This window comes from Cygnus atratus, chromosome 28 (genome assembly GCF_013377495.2).
Source record: "Cygnus atratus isolate AKBS03 ecotype Queensland, Australia chromosome 28, CAtr_DNAZoo_HiC_assembly, whole genome shotgun sequence".
In the NCBI taxonomy this organism is placed as follows: domain Eukaryota; kingdom Metazoa; phylum Chordata; class Aves; order Anseriformes; family Anatidae; genus Cygnus; species Cygnus atratus.
The window spans coordinates 209,575-221,584 of record NC_066389.1 but is presented as its reverse complement, the minus strand read 5'-3'; the positions used below and the strand labels follow the sequence as shown (position 1 = coordinate 221,584).

Here is a 12,010-nt window from a genome sequence, read left to right as displayed (position 1 = left end):
GCTGAGACGGTGTTGGGACTGCACGGGGAACTCCGGGCAGAGGGGCTGCTGGCTCCAAAGAGCCGGCCCAGCCAGGTGCCCTTGTCGGGGCGAGGAGCACTGCTGGCCGGTGGGCTGGAAGGGGCTGCCTGGTTCCTATCTGCACGAGGCTCTGGAGTAGCAGCCTGGGTTTTCTCTCCAGCAGTGGGAACAGCTGGATCGGTGGGTGTGCCTGCTCCAGAGGGTGGGATGAGGTCTTCAGGGGAAGAGGTCCCAGAGGTGTCAGCACTGCTGCTGGGGTTGGGACTGGAGAGTTCAGGGATAGCTTTGGTCTGAAGGAACTGCAGCTCCGTGCCTCGAGGCTCGCTTGCAGGTGTTTGGGGTCGCGCCACCTGGCCAGGGCTGGAATCCCCCGCAGCCGTCTTTGTCCACCAGACGAAGGGGAACCTTTCCTTGCTAGGAGCAGCATAAATCCTGGAGGCCTGGCTCAGCTGGGCCCACCAGCCACCAGGGCCAGCCTCTGCATCCCAAGGGCCTGCCTCGGGCCCACCGGTCTCTGGGGAGCTGTCAGTTCCCAGGAAAGCACGACTGAGCTGGTCGCCCCACCGCAGCACGTGCTGGAAGGTCTGCTGCAGGGCAGCCCCCACCTGGGGGCTGGGGACCAGGCTGCACACAGCTGCTTGGGACTGGGACCTCGGGGTTTCCTCCGCACCAGCTGCCCTCCCCAGAGCATCAGGGGGCATCTCATCTTCCAGGCTGGCCCCTGCGGTGCTGCTTTGGCCCTCCAGAGGAGGCTGTGCAATCCCCCGAGCCTGAGCAGAGTGATGGGCAGGAGCTGGGGGCGACTCCAGCTGACGGGACAAAGGTCTTACATCCACGGAGAGGTGATGGTGTTCAAAGAGCAGGTCGAGGTGGAACGTCAGCACCGAGAGGGGCTGGATGAGCAGCAGCAGTTCATCAGCGAGGTGGGGAAGAGGGCCTCGGCTCAGGGCAAAGAAGGCCGTGGGAAAATATAGCATGGATATTACACCTACGAGATATGAGCAACGCTGGAGAGCTGGCAAATGCCCCCTACCCCTTACCCACAGATCTCCCCAGGGCCAGCTGGTCCATCCTAGCAGGTCTGACAAAGAGCTTTCTGCTGAGGGCTGTATTGAAGGTGTTCCGGGTTGCCTCCCTGACTGCCCTCACCCAATGGGATGGCCATGGAAAGCAACGCCCCCGTTCACTGTGGGAATCCTGAGCAAGCGTTGTGGGAGGAAAGGGTGTGGGAATTACTACGCTGGCTTTGCACAAGTAGAAGAGGACTGGGGGAGGACAGACACTTCTGGGCACTGTATCCTACCTGGGCTATTCTGCAGGTGAGAGATCCACAGCTCCAGCTGCTTAGTACTAAGCAAAGTAAAAGAAACCAGAGTCAGAGCCCTCAGAACTCTGTTCCAGCCAGCCATTACGGCAAGGACAGCCTGGGTCAACAAGGACCAATACTCACTTCAAAAGGCCAAGGATAAAGGCATGAAACTTCTGTCTGGTGCTGTTGAGAGGGGCCAGTCCAGCCACATGCCAGCAGAGGTTTTGGAGAGAGCGGGTATTGGGCCCTGTGGAACACACAAATATGCAGATAATCACTATGGACACAAGTCCTCCCCAGTCAGAGCCCAGGCTGGAAAAGGACTCCAGGCACCTTGAGGTGCTGGTCCTAATGTCTCCAGGAGCACACTCCCCACAACCTACCTGTCTTCACGGAGGCTTCCACCAAGCTCCAGGGGGAATTCCTCCTCTGGCCTGTGATAACATCCTTCTGGAATGGTTTCAGCCCATCCTCCACCAAGCCATAGAGTGCGGGGCAGAGCGTGTGCAGCAGCAGGTAGCCCACATCTGGGCTGAGCCAACTGTCTCCCAGCTGCGCCTGAAGCAGGGAGGCATCAGCATTTAGGCACGAGGAGAGGGGAGGGGAGGGGAGGGGGACCCCCTCACCCTGAGCCTGCAGGGGCAGATGGTGGGATTCTTCACTCCCAGCTAGTTCTGCCTGACTGTGCCACCTCCAGAGATGGGCAATCAGGACGTGACATGCACCAGGGAGCAGGACTGAGCTCCCCAAACCCCTCCTGCCAAAGCCCGTGTGGCCTTTCCTTACTTCCAACCACCCCAGCCCCATCAGTGCCTCAGCCCAGGCCCTCACCTTCTGCACCAGGTTCCGCGCGGTGCTGAAGTGGGCGATAATCTTATCCACGGCGGTGCTGACAGCGATCAACAGGGCTGCCGGACAACAGAAAGGAAGGAGTCAACACGGCAACGACCACCGCGGCCGCAGCAGCACCTGCTTCATCCCTTTGCAGCAGCATGGGGCTGACCAGCCCCGGCTGCGGCACGCAGCAGCTCAGCACCCCAAGGCCTGGAGGAGCCAGAGAGGGGCAGGCTGGCAGGACCGGGGGCTTCAGGAGCCTCTGCAGGGCAGGGGGCTGCCGGGGGGCTGCCGTGGGGACCCTCAGCTCCTCGGGGCTGCGAAGAGCAGCGGTTTCCGAGGGAAGAGCCCAGGTGGGTGCGAGCAGGCACCCGAGGAGCCCGCGACATGCTGGGGCCTCCCCACCCCGGTCCTGGCTCAGCAGCACCGCCTGCCGAGAGCGGGGCCCGAGCCCTGCGCCCGGGGCTGCCCGAGAAAGCCGGAGGCCGAGCCCCGCCGCCCCTCCCGCCCCCCCGGGGCCCGTTACCTTTCTTCTGCTCCGCCAGGGCCCCGCGGCTTTTCTCCGAGCTCCCCCCGTGGGGCTGCGCCGCGCCCGTGGCTCCCGCGGCGGGCGGCGAGGGCCTGGCTGGAGAGAGGGGAGGCCGCCGTGAGGCGCGGCCCGATGCCGCTCCCTGCCGCCTCGCTCGGGGCAGAGCCGGCGGAGCGGGGCCTCGGGGGGGGCTCCGGGCCGCGGGAGGGAGGCCCGGCCCCGCCGGGAGGAGCCGGCCCCGGCCCTGGCCCGCCCCTCCCGGTCCCACTCACCGCGCCGGGGGCCGGGGCCGGGGCCGGGCCCAGGCGGGCCGCGGTTGCTCATGCAGCCGGAGGCCGCGGCCGGGCGAAGGGCGGCGGTGGAGCGGGGCGGGCCGGGCCCTGCCGCCCTTGGGGCCCGCCCAGGGCCTTACCCCGCGGCCTCGGGCGGGGCGAGAAACGAAGGAGAAGGGGAGAAGGGCGGCGGGGAGAGGGAAGGGCCGAGGCCAGGGGCGCCGCAAGACGCAGGGGGAGCAGCCCAGGGGGGCTCCCGGCCCCCCGCGGCCCCCGTCCTCGGGGCAGCCAACGCTGCATAAGTGATGGAGGGGGAAACCCACGCGTGCGAGGAGCCGCTGGAACCACCCGGCACCTCCCAGCAGGCCAGGCCTGCCTCGCACGCAGTGACCGGGAGGCAAAGAAATGATCTGTAGCGGCCAGCAATGAAGAGGCCAGCTCAACGCGAAGCTGCGGCGTGCACCCGCCAGCTCCAGGACCGGCAGCCCCTGGCCGCAGCTGCAGCCCTGGATCCTGCAGCTCCTCCCTGCCCCACGCACAGGTTCTCTAAAGGGCGATCCTATGGACCCAGTCCCCTTACCCAGCACCTGAAAGAGGGGGTGCCCTGCAGCAAGGGTGGTCGCCTCTGATGACCCAAACTTACCCTCCTTGCAGGTCTCATCTCCTCGCTCAACCTCCCCTGGCACCAAGGGGTCTCCACCAGGCCCCCCAAGCCTCCAAATCAGCGCATCTCCGTTGCAGCCAGAGCCTGGCCCCTTCTCTTCTGGCATGCAGATCTGTGGCAGCAGCTTGCCTTCCTCAGCATCCCCCAGCTGTCCCTCTGCGATGGGCTGCAGTCCCGGTCGAGATCTCCTCCTCTTTGTCTGGTGGCTTTCTGTAGACGCCAGCAACTGTCCGCCTGACGGCACAGGTGGCATCCAGCTCAAGCCACAACTGCCTGCAGGCATTTTGAGGAGTGCAGACGGGTGCTGAGATGCCACCGGCTCCACCCGCTCGCTGTCTGGCTGGCCCTTGGGCTTGTTGGAGGCACTGCGGTACCGGAGCTCCTTGAAAGTGGTCACCTCTCTCTGCCTCGAACCGGGAGGTCTCGCCCGCCACTCCTGCTGGAGCTGGGGCTGGGGCGGCTCCTGGCCTGCGGTGCTGGAGAGGAGCTCGCTGGGGGGGGGCAGCTCGGTGTCCGGTGAGAAAATAATCAGCCAGTCACTTCGGTCACCCCTGGCCTGGGCGAGCGTGGTCCCAGTGGTGTTCCTCTTCCTCTTCTGGGCAAGCTCGTGGAAGGAGGTGATGTTCTTCTTGCCCCCATCTCTGCCAAGGTCACCCAAGGCAGGCTCTGGCTCAGCTGGCCTCACTAGCAGCACCGGCTCCTCTGCTCTGTGCCCGTTGAGAATCTGCAGCTGTCTCCGGGGACGGGGAGGTATGGGAGGGGGGATGCTCTTAACCCAGGTCCGGGGCTCAGGAGCACTGCTCGGACTGTGATCCTGCTGGCCTGGCGCAGCCAACGCTGGAGGTGCGGCGACTGGGTCAGGAAGGGGGTTGCAGTTGGGGTCCAGGTCAACGCAGGTGCTTGTGGTCTCCTGTGTCACCGTGCTGAGAGAGGGCTCGTCGTACCGGGAGTTGAGCGAGCTGCTGCTGCAGAGGCTGTCTGGGCTCTCTCCAGCTGGGATGTCTGCTTTCTGGAGCACTGCTGGGTTGAGGTTGCCATCTGTTCCATCCCACGTCCTGCCCTGGTTCGCCAGCAGCAGGCCGTCCCCCACATCTTCTATGGGAATGACATTGGGCTGATTTTCAGGGGATTGGGACCCTTCTCCTGAGAACCCCCTGCAGTACACGGAGACCGGGGAGTCATCCAAGCTGAAATCCGAACAACTACTGACAGAGGAGGAGGTGGAAGCCAGATTGCAAGGGGAAGCCACCTCCTCCCCAGCATGCAGGCAGGAGAAATCTTCTTGAGCTGCCTGGTTCTGGAGAGCCAGCGTCACAGGCAGCTCAGCGTGAGACTCGCAGCACTGGCATTTCAAGGAGGGATTGTTGGAATTGGCATCCACTTGCTCACAGTTCTCCTGACAGCCGCTGCAGCATTTCTGCTCCCCCTGACTCATGGAGTCAGAGGTCTCTTGGAGCTCTGGGTGCCGGGAGAGATGTAGCCCCAAGGAGATGTGCTGCAGGTGGATGTGATTGAGGTTGCACAGCAGGCCTTTCTTCGGAGCCAGCATGATGCTGTCTTACCGGTAGCTCTGGGGCTCCTCAGAGAGCCCCACAGCTCTTCTGCTCACACCATCCAGCTCCCTGCAAACATCCAGCGTCTATTCACACAGCGGCGGCGAAAGCAGCAGCGCAAACCCGGAGAACAACGAACTGGGAAAAAGAACAAAGATGCTGACCTTGTGGAAGTCGCCAGGCAGGGCAGGCTGCAGGGACCAGCCTGAGGGCTCACAGGGACAGAAACGCATCCAGCAAGGGGGGGGGCTCCCCCACAGCCCCCCTCTGGGCTCAGGCCTTGTGGCTGGGCAGGGGGCTGCAGCCGCTCGCGGCTCCCCAGGGCAGGGCTCGAGCGCAGGCTGAGGAAGCGTGGGCAGGTCCAGGCGCCTGCAGTAGCAGGGCTGGATTCCCTCTGCCAGCTCTTGGCAGCCAGGGAGCGTCTCAGAGATGCTGTCAAGGAGAAAACGCCCTTGAAATGTCAGACAGCGAAGCTCCTGGCCTCTGGCCAAAGGAACGCGGCCCCGGCGGTGCCCCGAGGCCAGCGCATCAACGGCCAAAGAAGCCCAAAATGCGCTTGGGGGTGGGGGGGGGCACTCGGCCCTGGCCTGGCCCCAGGAGGGGGCTGCAGCCTGGACCCCGCTGCAGCCACTGCAGAGCCCGGAGCTCCCCGGGCGCTGCCGAGCTCCGGCCCCGCGCGTTTGGCCCCAGCCCAAAGCCCCGCACCGGGGTCAGCCCCGGCTCACCCCGGCCGGCCCCTGGCTCACCGCAGAGCCCCGCGGCCGGAGGGTCGGGGCCCAGCCCAGAGGGTGCGGGGGGTGGGAATTCCGAGAGCCCGACCCGGAGCTCGGAGCCTCCCCCCGCCCCTCCGCCGACCCCCGGCCCCGCTCCCCCGCTCACCCCTCAGCGCTGCGGCGGCTCCGGGCGCTGACTGCGGCGACGGCGGCGGCGGGGAGGAGCCGCGGCCCCGGCCCCGCCCCGGTGAGCGCAGCCCCAGGAGGGGGGGGGGGGGGGGAGCCGGCCTGCCCCCAGCGCCAGCGAACACAAGAGGCAGCAGAACGGCAATAAATTACGTTTATTGGGAGCAGGCCTGGCGGCCCGAGCACCGGGAGGGGGGCTGCTACACACCGCGCCACCCCCCACCCCAAGGCAGCAAGGGCGGTGCCGGGGGGCACTGGCACGCACCCAGCACCAGGGCTTCCAGCCCACCCCTGGCAGCAGAGACCGAACAGTTCGCCGACAGGCCCGCCAGCCCCCCATCACTTCTGTCGTTTGTAAATCTTCTGAGCTAGGCCACGGAAAATCTCCTTAGGGAGCCGGTTTGCGTGCTTGTTGATCAGTTCTTGCAGGCGCTGATAGCTCTTCTCCTCGTACTCCTGGAAAGCAGCCTTCAGGCCTACAGTCTCGTAGAGCTCCTTCACCTTAGCCACCTTCTCTGGCTCCTCACGGCCGTAGTTCTCCTGAGAAGGCACCAGAATGAGTAAGTCTGGGGTTTAGCTTATGGCTATGACAATAGCTGCTCCTTCAAAACGTGGCAAGAGTCACCTCTTCTGCTCCCTTTGTGTCTTACAGTGCTCAGAACAACTGAGCCTCCTCCCACCCAGGTACCATCACTGCTGCAATGCGTAGCGCAGCTTTCCAGGTAAACCTTACAGCTCTACACCTCCTCTACACTGTGCCCTTAGGCAGGGAGTCCGTGTTACCTCTCCCACCATGTCCAGAGCGGTTCTGCAAGCCTGCAGGCATTACCTCCAGGATCTTCCTCTGATCTGGTGTGACCCGACGCAGGCACTCCACCACCAGCCAGCTGCACTTATTGTCCTGGATATCGGTGCCAACCTTCCCTGTTAGTGCCGGGTCACCAAAGCAGTCCAGGTAATCATCCTGTACAAAGACAGAAACATGAGCACCACAACCACCGTCTTACAAGTCCTGAGGGACTGGGAGGCACCTTGTACCTGGATCTGAAAGAATTCACCCATCTCCAGCAAGATTGCTTTGGCGTTGTCGTGTTCCTCCTTACTGTCAATACCAGTCTAATAGGAAGAAGGAATTAAAAAAAGAAAGAAAGCCTTCCAGTATTTGTTTTTACACCTTCATCTCCCAGACCACCTGCTCTCTTAGACAGCCTTATGCTGTTTAGGCACCACCTTTCACCCCTTAACTCCTTTCCACAGAACTCACCATGTACATGGCAGCAGCCACTGGCAGGTAGAAGGAATAAAACGCAGTCTTGTACTTAACGATTGCCTTATACCTGTGGGAGGGGAACCACATTTAGTGAGAAATCCCAGGCCTTCCCCTCCCACTGGTGCCCAGCAAATCAAAGACAGCAGGAAAAGAGCAGCATCACCCTCTAAACCACCTCCAAGTTCTGACAGCAAACACAGATTTGGTCTGGACTTTGGTCTGACAGGCGACAGCAGAATTTTAGCAAGCTGGTTGTCTCCTTCACAGTCCAGAAGGGCCAGCAGCAGAGCCACCCAGCCAGCATTGGGCTGGCATCTGTCCCCTCCAATTTCTTCACCTTTGCTCACTGAAACGATTCAAATCCACCTGGTTGACAGGAGCAGTGATGAGGTCCAGCATCTGCCCCAGCTCGGTTTGGTAGCCAGTCTGAAGAGGAAACATTTAAGGATTTATTCACGCGGTCCCCAGGAAAGTCCCAACAGTACAGTAAAAACCCCGAAGTTCAGCCCCATTTTAGCTCCTTGCCGAGGCTGAGGAAGGGTGCATTTTTGGTGGGATGCCCAAGGACTTAGGGAGCAGACTAAGATCCACACGCTGTCAAATAGGAGTGGGACTAGTCCTGATAGGTCCATGGAAGGAGACGTGGGGGGCAGCCTCACCTGCAGGAAGAGCTCCAGCAGGTGCAGGTAGTACGGGCGCTCCCCGCAGTACTTCTTCAGCATCCTGTAGACAGATGACTCGAGAAGGAAGGCATCATTGATCGCGTCCAACCCAATTCCCTCCTGCATCAGGAGGACAAGAAGAGGCTGGGTTGCAGCACACCCAACCTCGCGGCACCCCCACGGCCCCCCCAAGCAGGCAGCAGCGTCCCAGCACCGTGGCCGCTCTCACCTTCTTGTACCAGCAAAGCTGCCCCCGGCGCGTCAGGGACTGGTCCATGATGTCATCGGCCACCAGGAAAAAGGCTTGGAACTGCAAAAGGCTGGGTTAGGGGGCAGCTGGGGGATGGGGGCCCTCAGAGGCGGGGGGCGCGGCCCTGTGCCTGCCCCGCTCTCACCAGCTCGATGCACCAGCCAACGGCCAGGGCGCACCGGAGGCTCTCGGGGTCCTGCTGCTGGGGGCCCGCCAGCTCCCGGAAGGCTGCGAGCACCGTCAGCCCCCGGTTGCACTTCCCGCCCGGCGCGTTGTACTCCAGCACCTGCGGGGAGAGGCGAGCGGGCAGCCCCCGGCCTCACCGGGACCCTCCCGGGACCCCCCCAGGACCCACCCCAGGCCTCACCAGGACCCCCCCAGAATCCCCCCCGGGCCCCACCGGGACCCCCTCCAGGCCTCACCGGGACCCCCCCCGGGCCTTACCGGGACCCCCCCGGGACCCCCCCCGGGACCCCCCCGCCCTCACCTCCTTCAGCCGGGCCACAGCGTCGCCCACCTCGGGGTGCCCCAGCCCGTCCCCGGTGAGGTCGCGGACCACCTGCGGGAAGAAGCCCACGAACTCCTCCCGCTCGGCGCCCGCCGCCCGCCGCGCCCCGTCCCCGCTCATCGCGCCCTCCCCGCACCGGACCCCTCGGCTCCGCTCCTTCGCGCGGCCCCGCAACCTCCGAGGGCGGCTCCGCCCCGGCGCCGGGCGCGGGGCTCTCCGGGGCGCGTAGTTCGGAGCCGGGGGAACCCCGCGAGCCGCACGGCGGAGCGGACTACAACTCCCGGCGTGCCCCGCGAGGAGGGGGAGGAGCCAGCGGGCGGCCGCGCCTGGCGCCTGCATTCATTGGCCCGCTCCATCGCATGAAGATGGAACCAAGGAGGCTCAGCCAATAGGAGAGCGGGGGGGGCGGGACCGAGCCGTGCGATTGGTGAAGGGAGGGAATGGAGCGAGGGCGCGGCTGCAGCACGGGGGCGGGGGCGGGGGCGGGGGCGGGGGCGGGGGCGGGGGCGGGCCCCGGCCCCGGCCCCGGCCCCGGCCCCGGCCCCGGCCGCATGAGCCGGGATCGTATTTGCCAGGGCGCCGTCGGCACAGCCTGGCCCCTTCAGGGGCCCCTGCCCCGCCTCGCCCCGGTGTAACCGGGAATAACGGGGTGAGGGAGGGGCCGCCGATGGGCCCGGGGCTCCTCGGGCGTCAGCGAGCCTCATCCGTGCTGGGGGGCTGCCCCGGTGCTGCAGCCCGCGGCTGGGCACGGCGCGGGGGGGTGCCCGTGGTGCCCGTGCTCGGCGCCCGGTGCTGGCGGTGCCGGCGCAGGGGCGGAGCCACCGGGCACAGGCCCGAGCCGAGCCCCGTGCAGGGTGTGCTGGCACCGCGGAACTGGGGCTGAGCACCGGAACCCTGCCCCCCCCCGGCCGCTACCGCGCAGGCCCCGCCAGCCCACCCTGTGCTGCGTGACCTTCATTTAATCTGTTTAATGCCCGCAGTCTGCTCCGCGATCAGGGTCAAGCCAACCCCCCCCCCCCCGGGTTAATAAACGGAAGGGAAATGCAAGGGGAAAATAACCAAAGATTAAACATTAATCCCCCGGGGCCCAAATGCCTGGTGGGGTGAGGGGAAGGGGGGGGATCCGCGGCCGTTCTGCTCCTCCTGTGGTGCCCGAGGTTGTGGGGCCAGGAGGAGGCACCCCAAGATGCTCCTCGGGGTTCCCCATCTGCTCCTGGCTGTCAGGGGAAGGCAATTAAATCCTGCTGTTAACGAGGAGCGGGGCTGCCCCTCTGTGGTACCCCACCGCTGCCCCATCCCATCCTCGCAGGCAAGGCACTGGCTGCACTGAAGGAGGCTCCCCCAGACCAGCTCAGAATCTCTCTTTATTATTTAAATCCATTATGTACAACGACCAAAAAATAAATAATAATTAAAAAAAAAAAAAAAAACGCCTTTAAATTCTCTGCAATATGAAAACTACAAGCTCTGTACATCGACTGCCGTGAGTGCAAGAGTGAAGGAGCATGGTCTTTGGTGACGAGACTTGCGCCCACCCACGCCACAGAGACGCGTGCGTGGCCAGCGGCCCCGGCCCTGGCCCCCCCCCAGCCACCCCCCTCTCGCCTCCCCTCGGGGCCAGGATGCCGGGGTCCTGCCAGCCGGGGGCACGAGCTGCCACAGCTCGCAGCAGGCGCTGGTCGCCACAGTGGAGCCGGCCGCAGCGGTGACCGGAGCGCGGGGTGGCTCCGGCTCCTGGCGCGGGTCTGCGGCCGTGGGGAGGGGTCACCGGCAGCACGGCTGGCAGAAATGGTGCCGCACCCGGTGCCACCCAGCCTGGCCCACGCGCTCTGTGAGGAACACCTATGATGACCACTAAAACATCTACATCACGGGGCGTAAACACGGCCTTGGGGATGTCTGACTGCGCGGCCCCGCCGCAGACCCCTTCCCGAGGGGCTGCCGGGGAGACACCGACCATGGGGATGGAGCGGGACGCGGGGGCTGGATGGGGAAGGGGAGTTCAAGTCCACGAAAAAAAAGGCAGTGCTGGACATCCCCTCCGACAGACACGCTAATGGATTCCCACCAGGCTGCTGCGCCCTGAGGGCTTGGCTCCCGGAGCAGCCAAGTGGTTCAGACTGGTCCCAATATCCCAAAACACGAGGGGGGAGAACTGAAGAACTCACTTCAAGAAGTACGGCATGAAACAAAACCCTCGCCCGCTGCGCCAGGCGGCTGGGGCTGGGCGTGCCAGGGCCACCGGGTCCCCCGGGCCCCGCTCAGCAGCAGCCAAGCCCCAGAGCGCGACTACAAGCCATGGTTCCTGACTCTAGTAGTGGAAAGCAGCTCGCGCAGCACAGCGGGGTCGGGAGGGAACACTACTCTAACCAGGACTGGTAACGCGGTTGAGCCCAAAGCAACACTGTAAGCAGAGCTCAGCTGCTCGGCAGAGCCACGACTCGAACACACACGGATGACTACTGGCTCCGGAGGGGCAGTCGGGCTTGGCTGCAGAGCCCCCAAGCCCCTGCCCTTCTGTGCGGGAAGGGCGAGGGGAGGCAGCCCCACAGCCCCACACGCCACCCAGGCGCTGCCCGGGGTTGGTGTCTCCTCAAGACCGCCTTCTGCTCGCTGCGGCACTGATGATCAGCCTCTCCAGGCGGTCCATAAAGGGGACCGCAGCACAGGGCACGAGGGGAGCAAAGCCTGGAGCACGCATCCCCCCTGGAGCTGCGGGCAGCTGGATTCCCCCGCGCTGCTTCTGCATGGGAGCACGGCCAAGGGCCTGGGCTTGGTGCCCAGGTAGGGGGCAGAGCCCCGCCAGGCACATCCCAGCCCCGGTGAGCTGCCAGCGGAGCTTCAGCAGGGCCACGCGCTCCGCAGAGGCCTTGCAGCAGCTCAGAGGTGAGGCCTGCAAAGCCAGGCAGAGGCACCCCAGGGGATGCTGTGGAGGCAGAGCTGTCTGCCCCTGGCTTTGGCACTTGGCACACCAGGGCGTCCGCCTGGCTGGCACAGGGCTCCAGCACCACCAGGGCCCGACACCGAGCCCCGAGCGTGGCTGCTGGCACCTCGGGGAGCGGGGACCTGGCCCCCGCCCGGCCCCAGGTACCTGCGCTCTGCCTGCCCGGTGAGACCCCGCAGCGGGCTCCAGCCCCCTCTGCCCTCAGCACCAGCAGGGTGCTGGCTCTCTCCCCTCTCCCAAAAAGCCAAAGCGCTGGGCATCTGCAGGGATGGAGGTGGCGATGCTGCAGGTGCTG

The 12,010-nt window shown here is 65.0% G+C and overlaps 2 protein-coding genes across 2 annotated transcripts in view; both read right to left on the bottom strand.

Annotated features, from left to right (window-relative positions):
- RUSC1 (RUN and SH3 domain containing 1) overlaps positions 1 to 6,108 on the bottom strand; it is a 6,872-nt gene extending 764 nt beyond the window's left edge. The window contains exons 1-8 of the mRNA XM_050715821.1: positions 6,062 to 6,108; positions 3,609 to 5,320; positions 2,691 to 2,789; positions 2,162 to 2,238; positions 1,714 to 1,888; positions 1,472 to 1,577; positions 1,325 to 1,371; positions 3 to 1,009 (exon numbers count right to left, since the gene is read on the bottom strand). Of these exons, the coding sequence (XP_050571778.1) occupies positions 3 to 1,009; positions 1,325 to 1,371; positions 1,472 to 1,577; positions 1,714 to 1,888; positions 2,162 to 2,238; positions 2,691 to 2,789; positions 3,609 to 5,178 (3,081 nt within the window). The 5' untranslated portion in view covers positions 5,179 to 5,320; positions 6,062 to 6,108. The remainder of the gene's footprint in view (positions 1 to 2; positions 1,010 to 1,324; positions 1,372 to 1,471; positions 1,578 to 1,713; positions 1,889 to 2,161; positions 2,239 to 2,690; positions 2,790 to 3,608; positions 5,321 to 6,061) is intronic.
- Positions 6,109 to 6,218: 110 nt separating this feature from the next.
- On the bottom strand, positions 6,219 to 8,972 carry FDPS (farnesyl diphosphate synthase). Its single transcript, XM_035567447.2, has 9 exons — positions 8,751 to 8,972; positions 8,409 to 8,549; positions 8,243 to 8,323; positions 8,011 to 8,133; positions 7,689 to 7,777; positions 7,346 to 7,418; positions 7,120 to 7,197; positions 6,911 to 7,045; positions 6,219 to 6,621 (listed from the first exon to the last, which is right to left on the bottom strand). The coding sequence occupies exons 1-9, from the start codon at positions 8,889 to 8,891 to the stop codon at positions 6,421 to 6,423; spliced, it is 1,062 nt and encodes a 353-aa protein (XP_035423340.1). The 5' UTR covers positions 8,892 to 8,972; the 3' UTR covers positions 6,219 to 6,420.
- Positions 8,973 to 12,010: the final 3,038 nt, after the last annotated feature.

Bases quoted from the DNA above. Each gene is read 5' to 3' on its own strand.
- FDPS (XM_035567447.2), bottom strand. From the start codon at position 8,891: ATGAGCGGGGACGGGGCGCGGCGGGCGGCGGGCGCCGAGCGGGAGGAG. The intron at 8,134-8,242 runs GTGAGAGCGGCC...CTCCTGATGCAG, and splicing joins AGCTTTGCTGGTACAAGAAG to GAGGGAATTGGGTTGGACGC. The intron at 7,419-7,688 runs GTGAAGAAATTG...CCCCTCCCACAG, and splicing joins AATCGTTTCAGTGAGCAAAG to GTATAAGGCAATCGTTAAGT.